The 16,325-nt window shown below is 47.8% G+C and overlaps 2 protein-coding genes across 3 annotated transcripts in view; one reads left to right on the forward strand and one right to left on the reverse strand.

The window, feature by feature from the left end:
• Positions 1 to 420: 420 nt before the first annotated feature.
• LOC149335679 (uncharacterized) lies at positions 421 to 13,489 on the forward strand. The gene is made up of 5 exons (XM_089553994.1): positions 421 to 438; positions 680 to 1,096; positions 3,382 to 3,689; positions 11,537 to 11,824; positions 12,946 to 13,489. Exons 1-5 carry the CDS (start codon positions 421 to 423, stop codon positions 13,487 to 13,489), a joined length of 1,575 nt encoding a protein of 524 aa, XP_089410120.1.
• An 835-nt stretch (positions 13,490 to 14,324) lies between these two features.
• Positions 14,325 to 16,325, reverse strand: part of wb (wing blister) — a 148,764-nt gene continuing 146,763 nt past the window's right edge. For both annotated transcript variants that reach the window (XM_089552264.1, XM_089552263.1), the window contains exon 63: positions 14,325 to 15,617. In XM_089552264.1, the coding sequence (XP_089408390.1) occupies positions 15,475 to 15,617 (143 nt within the window). In that variant the 3' untranslated portion in view covers positions 14,325 to 15,474. The remainder of the gene's footprint in view (positions 15,618 to 16,325) is intronic.

A 16,325-nucleotide genomic window follows, 5' to 3' on the forward strand; every position in this document is an offset into this window, starting at 1 on the left:
TAGGATTCTGGGACACGGGAAGCGTGATGCCTCTGCGTCCACAGCATTATGCAGGCTCCGTCTTGAATTTTCTTTTCGTATCTGTACATATGATTCAATAAGGTTTTTCTCCTGGTTTACGACCTCTTATCAATGAACCGACTCTTTTCTTAGTGCTGGTCGTGAGAGATGTATACTCCGCCAAATAATTAGATTGCTTTTTGCCAACAACGCACTGCAGCATGTAAATGTCGACTGTTCTACAGAATTGCGAGCATTTACAAATTTTCTTCCGTTCCATGTCAAAATTGCTTAGAATTGGTTGCCTGATGTTGCATGTGCTGTCAGTAAAACGAGATGGAATACAAGAGAGGCTCAGGTGAGAAACATGTGAGACATGTACAGCTCAAGAATTGAAGAGAAGCCCTCATTTTGCCGTGAATGTTTGCTGTGGTTGTGGTAATGGCAATGATCCTTTCGTAGCATTCTCCATGTCTGCTGTTCTCTGCATCGGCTTACTCGCTGATGAGCATGCATTGCACCTTTGTAGCATATCCCACAGATACGTTGTGAGAAAAGTTTCGCATTGTGTGTTGTGTAATTTTTAACTCTACTAGTTCTTTTATTGTACTTTCTCCCGCCTACTAATTGCCCGAAACACCGCACATTTTTCAAAATAAATTTATAAATAAATCACCAGTTGAAAGAGCGAACATCTTGTTCGTATAATCAGCTGAAGGAACCCAAACCGACCGAGGCCGGCACCACTGGACCAGACAGCATCCCAGACCCGTCTCTCCTCTGGAACCTGACCGAGGACAGCGAGCTGTACGCAACCGACCCCAAGATCTTCGGCCTTGTGGACGAGACGCTCACCATGCATCCGGAGTCCCATCTGCGCTATTACGTGGCCTTCCAGGTGGTGCGGGCGCTGGCACCGTTCACGTCACACCGCCTCACCGAGTTGCTGTTCAGCGACGACAACGCAACGGCCGTCTACCTTTACGCAGCTGACGCGTGCTCCGCGGCTGCCAGCAAGATCACCTCTTTCGCCCTGGCCAGCTTCATCTTCCAGGACGTGCTGTCGGCGCGCCGAGTGCAAATGGCCCACGACCAGGTATAGCAACATACAGGGTGCCCCGTATTTATCTGTTTGGGTTGTAAAAAGTTCTCCTGCACAAACTACTGGACTATCTTGGCTCAATCACAGACCACAAGGTAGCTTATGATAGTGCGTTATTTTTATAAGCAATTTAACATTCGAACTTGCCTGAACTGTCCGGAATCAGTGAATAACTGCAGTCGTCGAGCGCATAATTTTCGTCGAGGGGAGCAGAGCAGTAGATTTGACAGGCTGCGCCATTTGGGGTACTGCGAGACCTGCCCCGGTTTCAAGCAGGCACATTGGTTGCCTCGCAGTTTGCCAGATGGCGCATCCTCTCAAATCGGTTATTCCGCTCGCCTCAATGAAAGTTCTGTGCGCAGGCGACTGCAGTTTTTCGCCGATTCCTGTCAATCCAGGTAAGTTCCGAGGTTAAATTATTTATCAGAAAACGCAGACTAACATAAGCTGTCCTGTGGTCTGTGCTTGAGACCAAATAATCCAGTAGTTTGCGTAGGAGAAATGGTTACAACACGGACAGATAAATACGGAACATCTTGTATATGCCATATAAGCATATATTCCATATATGCCATATGTGCAATACATATGTCATCGATGTAAGCACAGCCCGGTGTGAAATGAGGGAAATAATTACTGGGGGTGCTCCTCCGCATGCAGTGTACTGAAAGAGGCGAAACTCAAAAAGATGACCTTGCCATGTGAGTGCGTGTAATAGAACCCCAGGTGGCCGAAATTATTCCGGTGCCTTCCACTGTGGCAACTCTCTCTCTCTCTTCTTTCTTTCATTCCCTCCTTCATCCCTTCCCTCACTGTGCGGTTGAGGTGTCCAGAACGAAGTTAGACTGTGAAGACAGTTACAGCGCCCTTTTTTCTTTCAATAATCAGTTATTACTGCGTCAGTCGAAAGGCGCAGTGGATCGATAAATCAGTTGCTCAATAAAATCTGCAGTGCAAAACCGAAATGCTAGATTCCACTAACAAAAAAATGTATTCCCACCGATTACCCACTTAAATGGCTCTATTCTACTGGCGCAATCTTCTTCGTCTACTGCTTCCTCCTCTCCTTCCCCTGCTCACAAGGATAACAGGATAACCTGTCCACACCTACGCGGTCATGTAGCTGTGTACGCTTTTAAAGGCATGGGTGGCCTTTGCTGTTATTCAGGCAGTCTCTGCAGGGCGGACGCGATAGGGCTGGACATAAGTGCAGACGAAAAAATGGATTAAAACGTGGCGTGCAAGCTGTGGGTTGTTTATTTGTTCATTAAAACATTAATTTCTTCTGCAGCCTTCAATAGGAGTATCTGCCACCCCGAAATTATGCATAGCATATCATCCTTCTTTTCTTCATTTATTCATCATACCTACACAATCGACTCCAATATTAGATTCATCCGGGATGCATGCTGTTCTTGCTGCACCCGTGTGTAACACAGACCACCTAAAGAACAGAGAAGGATTTCTTCATAACACAAACCATCCTCCAGTGAGAAACGTTTGGAGGTATTAACTTTCCCAGTGGTTAGGAGAAACGAAAAATATCACTGTCTCACTCTGGCTGCACACCCAAATGGTGCCGTGAATTTTTAGTGGTTTTTTTTAGGGAAGGAAATGGGGAAGGGACCTGTCTCACTTCTCCGTGGAAACCTCAGCCGCAAAGTGAGGGAGGGGAGGAAGGTAGGAGTAAAAGAAGAAAGGGAGGAAGAGGTGCCGCAGTGGAGGTCTCCGGAATAATTTCGACCACCTGGGGATCTTCAACGTGCACTGGCATAGCACAGAATACGGGCGCCTTTAGCATTTCACCTCCTTTGAAACGCGGCCGCCGCGGCCGGGTTCGAAGCTGGGACCCGGGTACTCCGACTTAGTAGCCGGGCGCTCTAACCACTGAGTCACCGCCGTGAGGGAAAGTATGAAAAAGAGAATTTAACTGAAGGAGGAAAACGAGAGGGAGCTCTCTGCGAAGGGTTTCGAGTTACCTGAAGTTCTTTCTTAACCTAACCGCCAAGGTGGCTCAGTGGTTATGGCGCTCGGCTGCTGATCCGAAAGACCCAGGTTCCACATCCATCGAAATTCGACCGTGGCGACCGGGTTCGATCCCGGGTTCTCGAAATTCGTCGTGTGAAACTGGGATTTCCACACTTGTAACCTTACATCCAAAGCTAACACGCTGAGGCTACGGCACCTTCTTCAAGACAGGTTATCCCGTATAGACATTCCCTCCGCCCCAACACTGCGACCTCTTCCCGTTCTCTTATTTCATCTGCCTGGGCACGCAGGTGGATTCGCTGCGCAACGAGACAATGGCGGCGCTGTGGTGGCTCGAGGAGGGCGCGCAGGAGTCTGCCCGCCAAAGGTTGGCCACCCTGCGCTCCCTGGTCGCCTGGCCCCAACGGCTCAACGACAGCGATTCCACAGGCGCGTATTTCGTGGGCCTGCCGGACTTCCGCGGCTACTACGTGGAAATCTACCTGGACTCGGTGGCCGCACTCAGGAAGAGGGACAAGGCGAGACTCTTGCTGGCTACTGCTACTGCGGACAACGCCACGGTGCTGACCGAAGAGGGAGTTCCCTTCGAAGGATTCAGGTGGGTGACGTACCCGCCAGGGGCAATTGACCTTGAATCTGTGAGTTGGTAAAGTGTATACAGACATAGTGTGGATAAACATATATTGAAGTAAGTCTGCAGTGAAGCTCCGCCCACATTCAGGACCACCGCACGGAATTCCTCCGCGACGAAAAGTAGTCCGTTGTTGAAACTTTTCTTGTATACCTAAATAAAGAGCTTATCACAGTAAAAAAATGGTAAACTCTAGAGTTTTGACACCTGGCTTGTCAAACATTAAAAATCTGACTTCGTTTACTGTTACGATAGGCCAACGGAGTAATGTAGAACGCCGCAGTATAGTGGCTAGACCTAGCCGCGGTCCGTGGCCCAGTGTTCCCAACAAGCACAAGACCTCCCCATGTGCTCCTAGAAAGGATGGAATGTCCCAGTCCCAGTACAACGTTTCTCAAACGTTTCCAGACCATAGAGGCAAGACATAGAAACACAAGCAAAAAGGCAGTGCTCCCACTAAAGGTCTAGAAACGTTTTTTCTGGAGTTTTAAGCAGCAACAAAAGCGAGTTAATGGATTTTGGTCCCAGAAAGGTAACTGGGCATAACGTTTTCGGAACCAATGATTTTCAACAAGAAACAAAAATCGACTGCTCGCGTTCTTTTCTCTCTCCCTCGCGCCACAAGCTGCGGCGAGAGGAGGTTTTGCTCTTGCACGCGTCGTTCTGAGAGATGAAACGGCAGTTTCATTCGAACAGCCGAAGGAAGCGGTTAGCCCCGCATCTCTCTCGGCGCATGCGTTTCTCGCACGTGGGCCGTCGGCTCCATACTGCAGGCAGGTGACGGCGGTCTCCATTTTCATCGCACCGCCGTAAGCGGCGGTCACCAACTTTCCCGTCTTCTAGCGTTTCCCCTGCTGCCGTCCAACTGCAACATTGTGTGGTGGCCCCTCCAGGCATCTCCGGCTATCGGTGCTGCTAGCTGCGCCGCTCTCTAGCAGAAGTGCAGTAATGGCCTCCCGTCGCTCGCCCGGCTTCCTCGCTGGACGGAAGCCATTTTGCGCGCTGTTATTCGCGCTGCCTCAGCCGTTCGAGCACAAGCCCCAGCGCGCGGCAGTTCTTGCTCTTCTCACTACGCCAACTGGGCTGTCGTGGACTTCGTAGCTACGGATTCACGGCATTTTTCCCGCGCATCTCGGCGTGCCCATACCATTCCTTTTGGAACTGATGCAGCGGCGGCGCATCGCAAGACCTTTGCGCAGCTTCACGGCCCTACTGATGCCGCTGTTCGAGGCGGCATTGGCGGCGGCAGAGTTCGTGGCAATAGGCGACTCCTCATACGCACCTGCATTCCTCAGCGCCTCCGACGACTGCAGCGCGTTGGTGGTGGAAGCGTGGCCCTCTACTACGGTCATAGGCGGGAAGGACCTTCGGAGACCCACCACTCTCTTTCTGCGAGTGCCCATGGATTAGCCTGCTCTACCTTCGCCACCGCCCAGCCATCCTGTCGCAGCGGTGTAGTTTGTGCAGTGTTCGCGTGGCTATATTGACTCTCCCGCACCGGATTAATCGTGCCTTGATCTCGACTCCCACGCCGGACTGTGCCGCATGCGCGGTCTGCCGCACCATGGATGCAGCGCGCCACCGCACCTGCCTCAAGACGTCCCCCCTCCCGCCTAGCTTCAAGCAGTCTTATCCCCACACTTAGTCACAAGAAAATAAAACTCCCAGGATCGTTACGACGGTGTAACGCTTATGTTTGAGCATTCGCTGTGCTGTGAGAAGGCGGAGGACAGAAGGCTGCGTTTAATTCATGGTTTCAGCTGTTGCAGCCTCCTATTTCATCCCCGGGTTTCCGTAGGCAAAGTTGTCAAGGTATGTTGGTTTATTTTATTTATTTATTTAAACATACTGCAGGGCCTTTTCGCACTTTTTTTATTTTGGCCTGGTAGAACTATTTTTTTTTCTGTTTTGATAACATGTCGCTGAAGCTTGTTCCGAGAGAGGGGGGTTTCAACTTGAAGAAAATCCATGACCTGAAACTGCGTGTCTGCAGCGTACGCTCATCTCGCCTTTTGTTTTGTAATCCAAGTTGCTCTTTACGTACGTTTGCTTTTGCGTGTGCATATCTGCTTTTGTAGCCCTTAGAATACTTGTTTAAGGTGCATCAACTTCCAGCCCATGTTCTGTTTTACTTTCTTCATTTTGCAGATTTCTCAGAGCTAAAGAAAAAAAGTGGCCATCATTATATGCATGGCGCCGTAGTGCTATGTACAAATTGTGTATTAAAAGGTGCCTACGTTTGCGTCTGCTGTTTGTATTTATTCAAATTTGCGCCGTTGACCGGAAGTTTTGTTCAGCACGGACTTTCAGTTCGTCTGTATTGTTTTTCTTTGACTTGCATTTTGATTGTGGTGGTGTATAGTGTTGTTGTCCTGTTGTCGCCGGTATGGACAATAGGCTACAAGTCGCATGGGCGTCCGGAAGGGGGGTGCAAGGGGGGCGATCGCCCCCCCCCCCCCCCCCCCCCCCCTGGAATTACGGATATCATTTATGCACTAGTTTCTTCTTGGTGCTAACCTACCGCCGCCCCCATCCCCGGACTTCAGGTGCCCCCCCCCCCCCCCCCCCCTGGAAAAAGTTCTGCGGACGCCCTTGACAAGTTGTGCTAAGAGTACGGCTAGTAAACTGAAATGACTTCTGTGTGGTGCTGCTATTTGTTATTATATGGGCAAGATGGGGTGACTTTTTGAATTCATATTTCCTTTGTGTGTAAAATGCTAGGACATTTCACAGTGCGCAACGGCCGAGCCAGCACGCATTCACACAAGTGGACAGGTGAATTACATCATCTGTAAAGTAAGTATGCGCCTGAAATTTGGCAAATATGTGCGCTTGGATGCCTGCAGGCTGCATGAAAAAGGAGGAATAATTTTATTGAACCAGAGCCGAGAAATCGAGCATTAAACTTTTGGGGCTTTCCATGGGACGCGCAACTTTTTGGACATCGCTAGTTGTGGGGACGTTTTTTGGATGTGTTCGGGAAAAATGAGCACCTCCTGGGGAGATTCCAAATGTCCCGATGGGTTATTTTTGGGAGATTTTGAGGAGGTTTTGTGTTTGTTGGGTTACAAACACAAAACCTCCTCAAAATCTCCCAAAAATGACCCATCGGGACATTTGGAATCTCCCCAGGAGGTGCTCATTTTTCCCGAACACATCTAAAAAACGTCCCCACAACTAGCAATGTCCAAAAAGTTGTGCGTCCCATGGAAAGCCCCAAAAGGTTAATGCTCGATTTCTCGGCTCTGGTTCAATAAAATTATTCCTCATTTTTCGTGCAGCCTGCAGGCATCCAAGCGCACATATGTGCCAAATTTCAGGTGCATACTTACGTTACAGGTGGTGTAATCCACCTTTCCACTCGTCTGAATGCGTGCTGGCTCGGCCGTTCTGTACTTATCCGTTTACGTGAAATGAGCTAGCATTTTGCACACAAAGGAAATATGAACTCAAAAAGTCACCCGATTTGGCTCATATAAGAGCAAATAGCAGCGCCATACAGAAGTAATTTCAGTTTACTAGGTGTGCTCTTAGCACGAATTGCATCCTGTCGTCCATGCCGGCGACCGCACGTACACCACCACAATCAAAATGCATTCATGTTTCAGTCAAAGAAAAACAATACAGACCGAATTGAAAGTCCGTGCCGAAAAACTTACGTTCAACGGCGCAAATCTGAATGAATACAAACAGCAGACGCAAACGTATATATATATGCACCATTTAATACACAGTGTACATAACACTACGGCGCCATGCATATGATGGCCACTTTTTTCTCCAGCCCTGAGAAATCTGCAATATGAAGCAAGTAAAACAGAATACAGGCTGAAAGTTGATGCACCTTAAACGAGCATTCTAAGGGCTTCAAAAGCAGATATGCACATGCAAAAGCAAACGTATGTAAAGAGCAACTTCGGTGACAAAAGAAAAGACGAGATGGGCGTACGCTGCAGACACGCAGTTTCAGGTCACGGATTTTCTTCAAGTTGAAACCCCCCTCACGCTTAGAGACTCGGAGCAAGCTTCAGCGACGTGTTATCAAAACAGAAAAAAAATATTGGTTCTACTAGGCGAAAATAAAAAAAAATGCGAAAAGGGCCTGCAGTATGCTTAAATAAATAAATTAAATTAATAATTAAAATAAATCAACATACCTTGACGACGTTGCCTACGGAAACCCAGGGATGAAATACAAGGCTGCAACAGCTGAAACCAATTAAACGCAGGCTTCTGTCCTGCGCCTTCTCACAGCACAGCGAGCGCTCAAACTACATGTTACACCCTCGTAACGATCCTGGGAGTTTTATTTTTTTGTGACTAAGTGTGGGGATAAGACTGCTTGGAGCCAGGCGGGAAGGCGAACGTGCTCAGGTACGTGCGGTGGCGCGCTGCATCCATGGTGCGGCAGACCGCGCATGCGGCACAGTCCAGCGTGGGAGTCGAGATCAAGGCACGATTAATCCAGTGGGAGAGAGTCAATATAACCACGCGAACACTGCACAAACTATACCGCTGCGGCAGGATGGCTGCGCGGTGGCAAAGTTGGTAGAGCAGGCTAATCCATGGGCACTCGCAGAAAGAGAGTGGTGGGTCTCGGAAGGTCCTTCCCGCCTCAGACCGTAGTAGACGGCCACGCTGCCACCACCAACGTGCTGCAGTCGTCGGAGGCGCTGAGGAATGCAGGGTGCGTGCGAGGAGTCACCTATTACCACGAACTCCGCTGCCACGAACGCCGCCTCGAACAGCGGCATCACTAGGGCCGTGGAGCTGCGCAAAGGACTTGCGATGCGCAGCCGAGGCATCAGTTCCAAAAGGAATGGTGTGGGCACGCCGAGGTGCGCGGGAAAACTTCCGTGAATCCGTAGCTACGAAGTCCACGACAGCCCAGTTGGCGCAGTGACGAGAGCAAGAACTGCCGCGCGCTGGGGCTTGTGCTCGAACGTCTGGGGCAGCGCGAATAAGCGTGCGCAAAATGGCGTCCGTCCAGCGAGGAAGCCGGGCGAGCGACGGGAGGCCATTACCGCACTTCTGCTAGACAGCGGCGCAGCGAGGAGTGCCGATAGTCGGAGACGCCTGGAGGGACCACCACACAATTTTGAAGTTGGGCGCAAGCTGGGAAAACGCTAGAAGACGGGAAAGATGTTGACCGCCGCTGCCGGCGGCGCGATGAAAATGCAGACCGCCGCCGCCTGCCTGCAGCACGGAGCCGACGGCCCACGTGCGAGAAACGCATGCACCGAGAGAGATGCGGGGTTAACCGCTTCCTTCGGCTGTTCTAATGAAACTGCCGTTTCATCTCTCAAAACGACGAGTGCAAGAGCAAAACCTTCTTTCCCCGCAGCTTGTGGCGCGAAGGAGAGAGAAAAGAGAGCGCGAGCAGTCGATTTTTATTTCTTGTTGAAAATCATTGGTCCCAAAACGTTATGCCCCGTTACATTTCTGGGACGAAAATGCATTAACTCGCTTTTGTTGCTGCTTAACACTCCAGAAAAAACGTTTCTAGACCTTTAGTGGGAGCACTGCCCTTTTGCTTGTGTTTCTATGTCGTGCCTCTATGGTCTGGAAACGTTTGATAAACGTTGTACTGGGACTGGGACATTCCATCCTTTTTTGGAGTTTCTGAGGAGGTTTTGTGTTTGTTGGGAACAACTGCTGTTTTTTTTTACGTACTTGAATCAAACTATACATATTTACAGGGTAAATAGAGATAATTTCACGACAAAGAAAATACATTTTAGTTTTATGGCGTGCTAATGTCGTCCAAAATCTACGTCGTCCTATGCTTCCGTGAAAGTCCTTTTGCGCTGGTCAAATATGAGAGGTTTCCTTTTCGACCAGTTCTAAATTCCTCTACCTATATAGGTACGTAACTACTCTAGATCGTAGGTCCGTTCGATTCGTTTGCACTCCCTGCACCAGTTCTGTAAAGTTCCGCGGCGGTGCCATGAACGTGCAGCGCATGGAAAAAGGTGCAGCGCCAGTTCCTGCAATTCAAGTGCAGCTTGGCACTGGCTGCTTCCAAAACGAGTGGTCGAGTGCAGGCCTGGTCGTCTGCTAGCCTTGGCGCAGATTGCAGCCAGCAGCCTGGCCCCCATATCAGCGACCGCCAAAATCCCAAACCGCGTGAAGAATTTTCAAACACCATATCGCACCGAATAAATGTTGCCGTGAATCATCAATGCAACCTCGCGGCAAAGCGAAATGCACATACGTGTGTTCTTTTATTGAACACGACTGTGATGTGCGCGCGCCGACTTGCATGTTAAGCGGTTAATGTTGCAACAACTTATTGGCATCATGCTGCATGCACCTGGTCGAGAGATGCAAGGCGCCACGAGGGCTGCCGTTCCCACCTCCGTCGCCGCCTTCTCGGGTGGCCAGTCACGTTTTTATAAGAGTTGGGCACGAGTGGAATAATTAGTACCTCCGCTAAAGTGAGCTTTACCTCCGGCGTTTATTGCAAAGCGCAAGCCATCGTTGCACAACGTCTGTACTTTTTTGAAACGAATGGCGTCGTGCAGACTGCGCCATCTTGCAGCGCTGAAACGAATGGCGAAGGGCAGCACCGCGAGAACCAGTTCACGTAGGGAGAACCAGGGACCGTGTTGCAGGACGATTTTCTGTCGAGTTCATCCTTCTCTTCGACATGTGAAGTCATCGCTGACAGCCAAGCAGTGTTAATGATCTGACAACTCAGGCACAGAAAGCTGGGCTACAGTGCATTATACAGGGTGTTTCACCTAAGACTTTCTGCAATTTTTAAAAATAAGCTATTTGAATTAGATGCGCGCTTTTTCTGGCATAGCATTGTCAGTGGTGTAGTACATCATAATGCAGCTAAGACGTGCTAACTAGCAGGCTTGTTAGCCAATATTTAATAGTTAACTTTTAAACTATTACCGTTGGGCTCCTTAATTATTGAGAAGCATGTAGCCCACCGTAAGTAATGTCCATATCCGTTTTTAGAATTTCGAGAACGCGATTATTCTCGGCGCTGTGGCCCAACAAATTTTGGCTATTTCGACGAGATAGGTTCACTGGAGAGGTTGCTTTGCCTGCAAGCTTCTCAAACCGCATGTATTTTGACGCGATGTAGGCGAAATTTGTTGGGCCACAGCGCCGAGGATAATCGCGTTCTCGAAATTCTAAAAACGGATATGGACATTACTTACGGTGGGCTGCATGCCTCTCAATAATTAAGGAGTTCAACGGTAATAGTTTAAAAGTTAACTATTAAATATTGGTTAACAAGCCTGCTAGTTAGCACGTCTTAGTTGAATTATGATGTACTACACCACTGACTATGCTATGCCAGAAAAAGCGCGCATCTAATTCAAATAGCTTATTTGTAAAAATTGCAGAAAGTCTTAGGTGAAACACCCTGTATAGAAGGGGGTAGCGATCGAGTGGCACGGAAGCAAAAAAATGAATCATGGCAATAGTATTAAAAAGGTGAAAACAGTGTTTAGGTAGAGCGGGGCAGAAGAAAGAACTCCCTAAAGCTCAGTCAGCCTTCTGCTCCTTCCTGCATGAGATTTTCCCAATTGATCACGCGCGAACTACCCCACATTTCGCCTTGTTGATCACCACAGAATACGGTTACAGGTTCGAGCAAGTCATCCTAAATAGCGGTATTATAAACTTAATTCTGCGTACGTGAGCCGCCCGGTGGATCCATGAGTCTGGTGACCTGGAGAGCGACTCGATCGGCACATTTCAGTAGCTATTTGTCGAGTAATCGGTCAGCAGCACAGCCGAACAGACCTAATTATAGATGTCCTGTTGAGCCGGTTCTGCTCCGCGCCTCGCAGGACGGCGGTGCGTTACAGCGCGTGGTTGGACAGCCTGTTCGTCTCTCCCGGAGCACTATTCGAGCCGATCCTCTTCGCCACGCAAGACGATCAGGCCCCGATCGCAGGCGGCGATCACAGCAGCAACGCCTCGGTACCTTCCAGCATGGAGACCGCGCTCGCACTGGCCGGCCTGGGCCACCTGGTGGCCCACGAGTTATGGCACGCCGCCCTCGGGGAGCGCACCGTGGGTGCCTCTCCGGAGCCTGACGTTACGCTCAGCGGGCCGCGGCTTCAGAGGCACGTCATGTAACTGATTTAAGCAGGCTTCTTTGATCACACCAGTTGCGAAATTCACCTTGCAGGAATTCCTTCTTCCAGACTTCACTTGCTGGGTTGCAAATTCGGAAGTTAGAAGACCTTAAAGCCTCTTGCAGATATCCAATGTCCTGTTCGCAATTCTGCGTAGAATAGTTCTCAACATGGTTCTGCTGTTGTCTGTTTTCTTTTGCTCTAGTGCTCTGTTTGAACGTGTGTTCCGTTGCTTGATCGAGCTGTGAACTATTTTAGACTGTTTTGCATCTTTAGATGGCTTAATTGGGCCTATGTTTCAGGGGCCATCCCGTTGATAGACGACAAAAACGGTGAAAGCATGTTCGTTCGCCAAATCCACCACCTGCCTCATGGCCGACTGGTGGAAACTGTGCGTGGTCCAGCACCATGGCACTCCTGACATCAGGAGCAAGCCATGGATCAAAAATGTGCTTAATGCGCTTATTTTCTGCGTGCATTTCGTTGTATTACAAAAGGTTTCTTTTTAATGCAATAGCGTTTAGGGTCCTGTGTCGAAGAAAAGCCGGCATCATCATCGATGTCGGCGGCAGTGGGTGAAAAATACCCCCAAAAAAACCTCAAGAAGAAACCTAGGTAAGAGGTGGGCCACCTAGGTCACATTACCTTGTGACGTCATCAGAACCTGCCCACCGGATTGTTAGTGAATTGCGCGATGTGGCAGGTGGCAGTTCAATGCGGCAGGTGGCAGTTCAGCTTGCTCCGGAAGAGTAACCTGGCTCTCACAATCACTGCTGGTGGCAGCTGCCATCGTACGGCAGTGGCACATCGCTTAACAGCTGCACAAACTGCGCCAGGAGTGACGTGAGGACACATCAAAGAATCTATGAACTTAAAGCAGAGAATGACCAATTCCATATGTATGAGCATTAACGCTTGCGTCATATCCTTACGGTGGATCGAGCTTTGTATGATGCATGTGAGTGTAGCGCCTCCACTGCTACTCCTAGATTTGTGTATTCCTAATGAATACACAAATACACAAAGAGGAGGAAAGGGTCTTCAAGAGCAGCGACTAGCTGACTCCTAAGTGATTCGCGGGTGAGGCGCCTTGCTCAGCTGAGTTCGTTTCTACGCAGACATGACTGCCTCACCAACGTCTACAAGGCTGCCGCTGGGATTGGTACGGAGAAGGACGCCGACTCACAAATGTTTGCCAAAGCAGCGTCCGAAAACCTGGCCGATGTCGCGGGGCTGCAAGTGGCTTACGCCGCATACAGGGCCTCCGCCTCTACCGAGGGCTCCTCGGCCAGGAACGAGTCTGCGGCGGCAAACGCCACCGACTCCTCTGACTCGTGGGTCTCGCGTGTCACAGGGTTTACAGAGCGCGATCTCTTCTTCATTGCCTCCTGCTTCAAGTGGTGCGCGGGCGTGGCCGATCAGCTGGTGCGCAGCTCAGTTGGCTTCACCCCCGCCCGCCTACGATGCAATGTGCCCGTGGCGCTAACCAGCGGGTTTGCCGACACATTCGGCTGCAAGAAAGAGCACCGTATGTCGCAGATCGCCGCCAACTACTCGTGCGAGTCGCCGGGAGAACCGATCGTGCCCTCTGCCAGCCCAGGCGATGCTGGCTCTAATGAAACCGACGAAGCAACCGAGACGACACCGGTTTCCCTCAACTGAGGATAGCTGTCTACGCATCACTTGCCCGCCAGATTCCACGTCTATACCTACATATGAACCAATTAGTGTGCAACTTAGTAGCTTCTTGTTCTCTATTAAGGGTGGTGCGGTAGGGTGCAGGAGATGCAGACCTCATCAGGTGCAATGGTGACAGGAGATGCAAGTGCATTCATAGAGAAAAGGATTCCGCAGCACTGAGAAGATGTGGTGACAATCGCCACAATGCTTACTCGGGCCTTCATGTTAGAAATCGTCTGTGGAAATCAAAATGCGCTGGCCATTCACTTTTATGCGATTTACAATCAGAGCGTTCCTGCACAAATCCATACGTCAATTCTACGCACTGGACTGGGATGTTACATGTTCACAGAAGTTGGCATTTCTTCCTAGCTCATTTTTCCTATTAACTTTATTACGAAAATCCGGACATTTATCTGTATAGCAAAAAGTTTTTTGCATCTATTTTTGGTTTATTGCGTTTTTTTTTCCAAATGTCAAGTGCCTCTTATGCGCTTTTGCACAGAAATGCAAATATACTCACTCAGTAGTTTGTTATTTATGTTTTACTGAATTATCTGTCACGCGGTACAGAGTGAGCTTCACAATGCACAGCACCGGATATCGCATGTGAAAGTGACATTGTGCCTTGGCACATAAAGGCCCATTATTCGAAAGTCACTTAACTCGAATACTTTTGCGTGGTTCAACGGCCTTCGAGTTAACTAGGCTTTACTGTATTTAATGCTCATACCAGGAAACGACAGCAGATGCTGGAATTAAATGCATCAAGGAAACAAGTACAGCAACCTATCAATTACAAGAATACATGAAATGGTAATGTTTTAAAAAATTTATTCTCATATTGAAGTCTAATTGAACAAATTGCTAAATTGTATGTCAACAATAGCACATCATCCTGCATTTACTCATGGTATACAACCAAAAAAAATTAAGATTTATGGACACCAAATGATTGCTTAGCTCTAAAAAAAACTTTGATTTATGATTCACCTGGTTTATAGTTCAACAGGATGTAGTTTTAATTCAGAATTGTTTAGTAGAATGAACAAATATAAGGCACAGTTTCTTATACAGATGTTAACATGGAAGCAGAAATTCGCGTCCTCCACAAATGCAAGCACAAACATTTTGGCAGTGGATTGAATGACTGAACAAATTTAGTTGACTAAGCAATGAATAGGACAGCACAGCACTTTTTATGGTTCTTCGTAAACAGTACAAATAAATATTATTCACAAGTAACGTTTACAAAAATAGAACACAACTAAACTTCCCTTCCTTACATCTTCAGAAGAAAGCTTCGCCTAAATTTGTGTCACTGTTAAGTTGGGAGAGCTCACAAATATGGACAAGCGGCATGCCAAGATCAAGCAAATAACAAAATCTTTGCTTTACTTCACAAAAGTTTATTTACGTTAAAGTCTTCGTAGTCAATCAGCAATTATAACTGTACGAAATTAAGTTTTTGGTTTTGCTGTATTAAATATCTAAGATATACAGGCTGCTTTTTAGCAATAAACTTCACTTTCAATACACTGCAGTACTTTTGTCAAATTTAAGTATGTCCTGTCTGGTTTCTTTTAAGAAGCTAACACTTCTGAGTCAACACGCTATCTGCCCTAAAGGTGGCATACTGCAGAAAAAGAAACAAAAGACTGTTTCAAGACATCAAAACTAGCTTTATAAATTTTACTGATGTTTTATTCATTTCAGTAAGTAATCACACTCTGTAAATATTCTGCAATGCAAAATATTTGTACTGCAAGGCAACATAATTAACCACACTCTGTAAATATTCTGCAATGCAAAATATTTGTACTGCAAGGCAACACTGCATAATTTTTCACGGATGTACGAAATTATCAGCACCTCTCAAACTTCACTCGGCATTGCATTTTGGTTTATTGCAGTAAAGATAAATTGGAATAAATAGGGTCAGCAAGCAAGGTACAAGGTCCCCATGCTCAGTCAGCGGGGCATGAGTTTGGCAGTACATTGTGCAGGGAAGCCATGTCAATCCAGTCAATGCGCTTGTCGTTGATGGCCAGGTTGCGCAAGCAGCCCACAAAGTTGTCTTTGCCAAACAAGGCACCATTGGTGCTGTGTTCTGAAAAATATTGGACAAAAACAATACATTAAATATGTAGCTTACAGCATAGCTTCTCGAGCCTCAATAGCTCTCTAAGCTATTTTACAAGTAATGCTAATCCACTGGAATATAAACGTCTGCAAAATGTTAAAGCAGGCACATCTACGCCACATATCAACACCGTTTTCAATACCAGTTGTTTCTCCCATAGCAGCGCTGTATAATCAAATAACGTTGTACTGATGAAACTTCACCGCACAAGCATTCCTGCATGACAGCAACAAAGCCTTCCACAACCTGATTTTTCTAGTTAAGAACCAATTTCTTTTTTTTTTGCATGTACACATTCTTTATAGCTTTCATTGAGTTGGAGTAACGACTAACTTGTGCTCCCACTGTTTCTACAAACACCATGCGCCAAATTAAGTGAAATGCAGTTCGCAACATCTCCACCTAAGAAGCCTGCTTACCCGCTACCTGTCAACCAACCACAATTTGCTATAGTCCACAGTCTGCTTGACATATAAGTGGTGGTTGATTTTCACATTTGAAGTAGAAGCCTCACTCAGACAGTCGTACCATTTAGTTGAAAATAGTTGATATGAAAAGAAGTATACACACAAAAAACAATCAGTCTGGAGAGGGGCAGGTTACCACTTTGGAATAACAGATATGCATATCTTGCATAGAACTCAGCCTTACCAAGAAAAAAATTGCAAAAGTACC

The sequence above is a fragment of the Amblyomma mixtum genome, chromosome 7, assembly GCF_055824585.1.
Source record: "Amblyomma mixtum isolate Tamu chromosome 7, ASM5582458v1, whole genome shotgun sequence".
NCBI lineage: Eukaryota > Metazoa > Arthropoda > Arachnida > Ixodida > Ixodidae > Amblyomma > Amblyomma mixtum.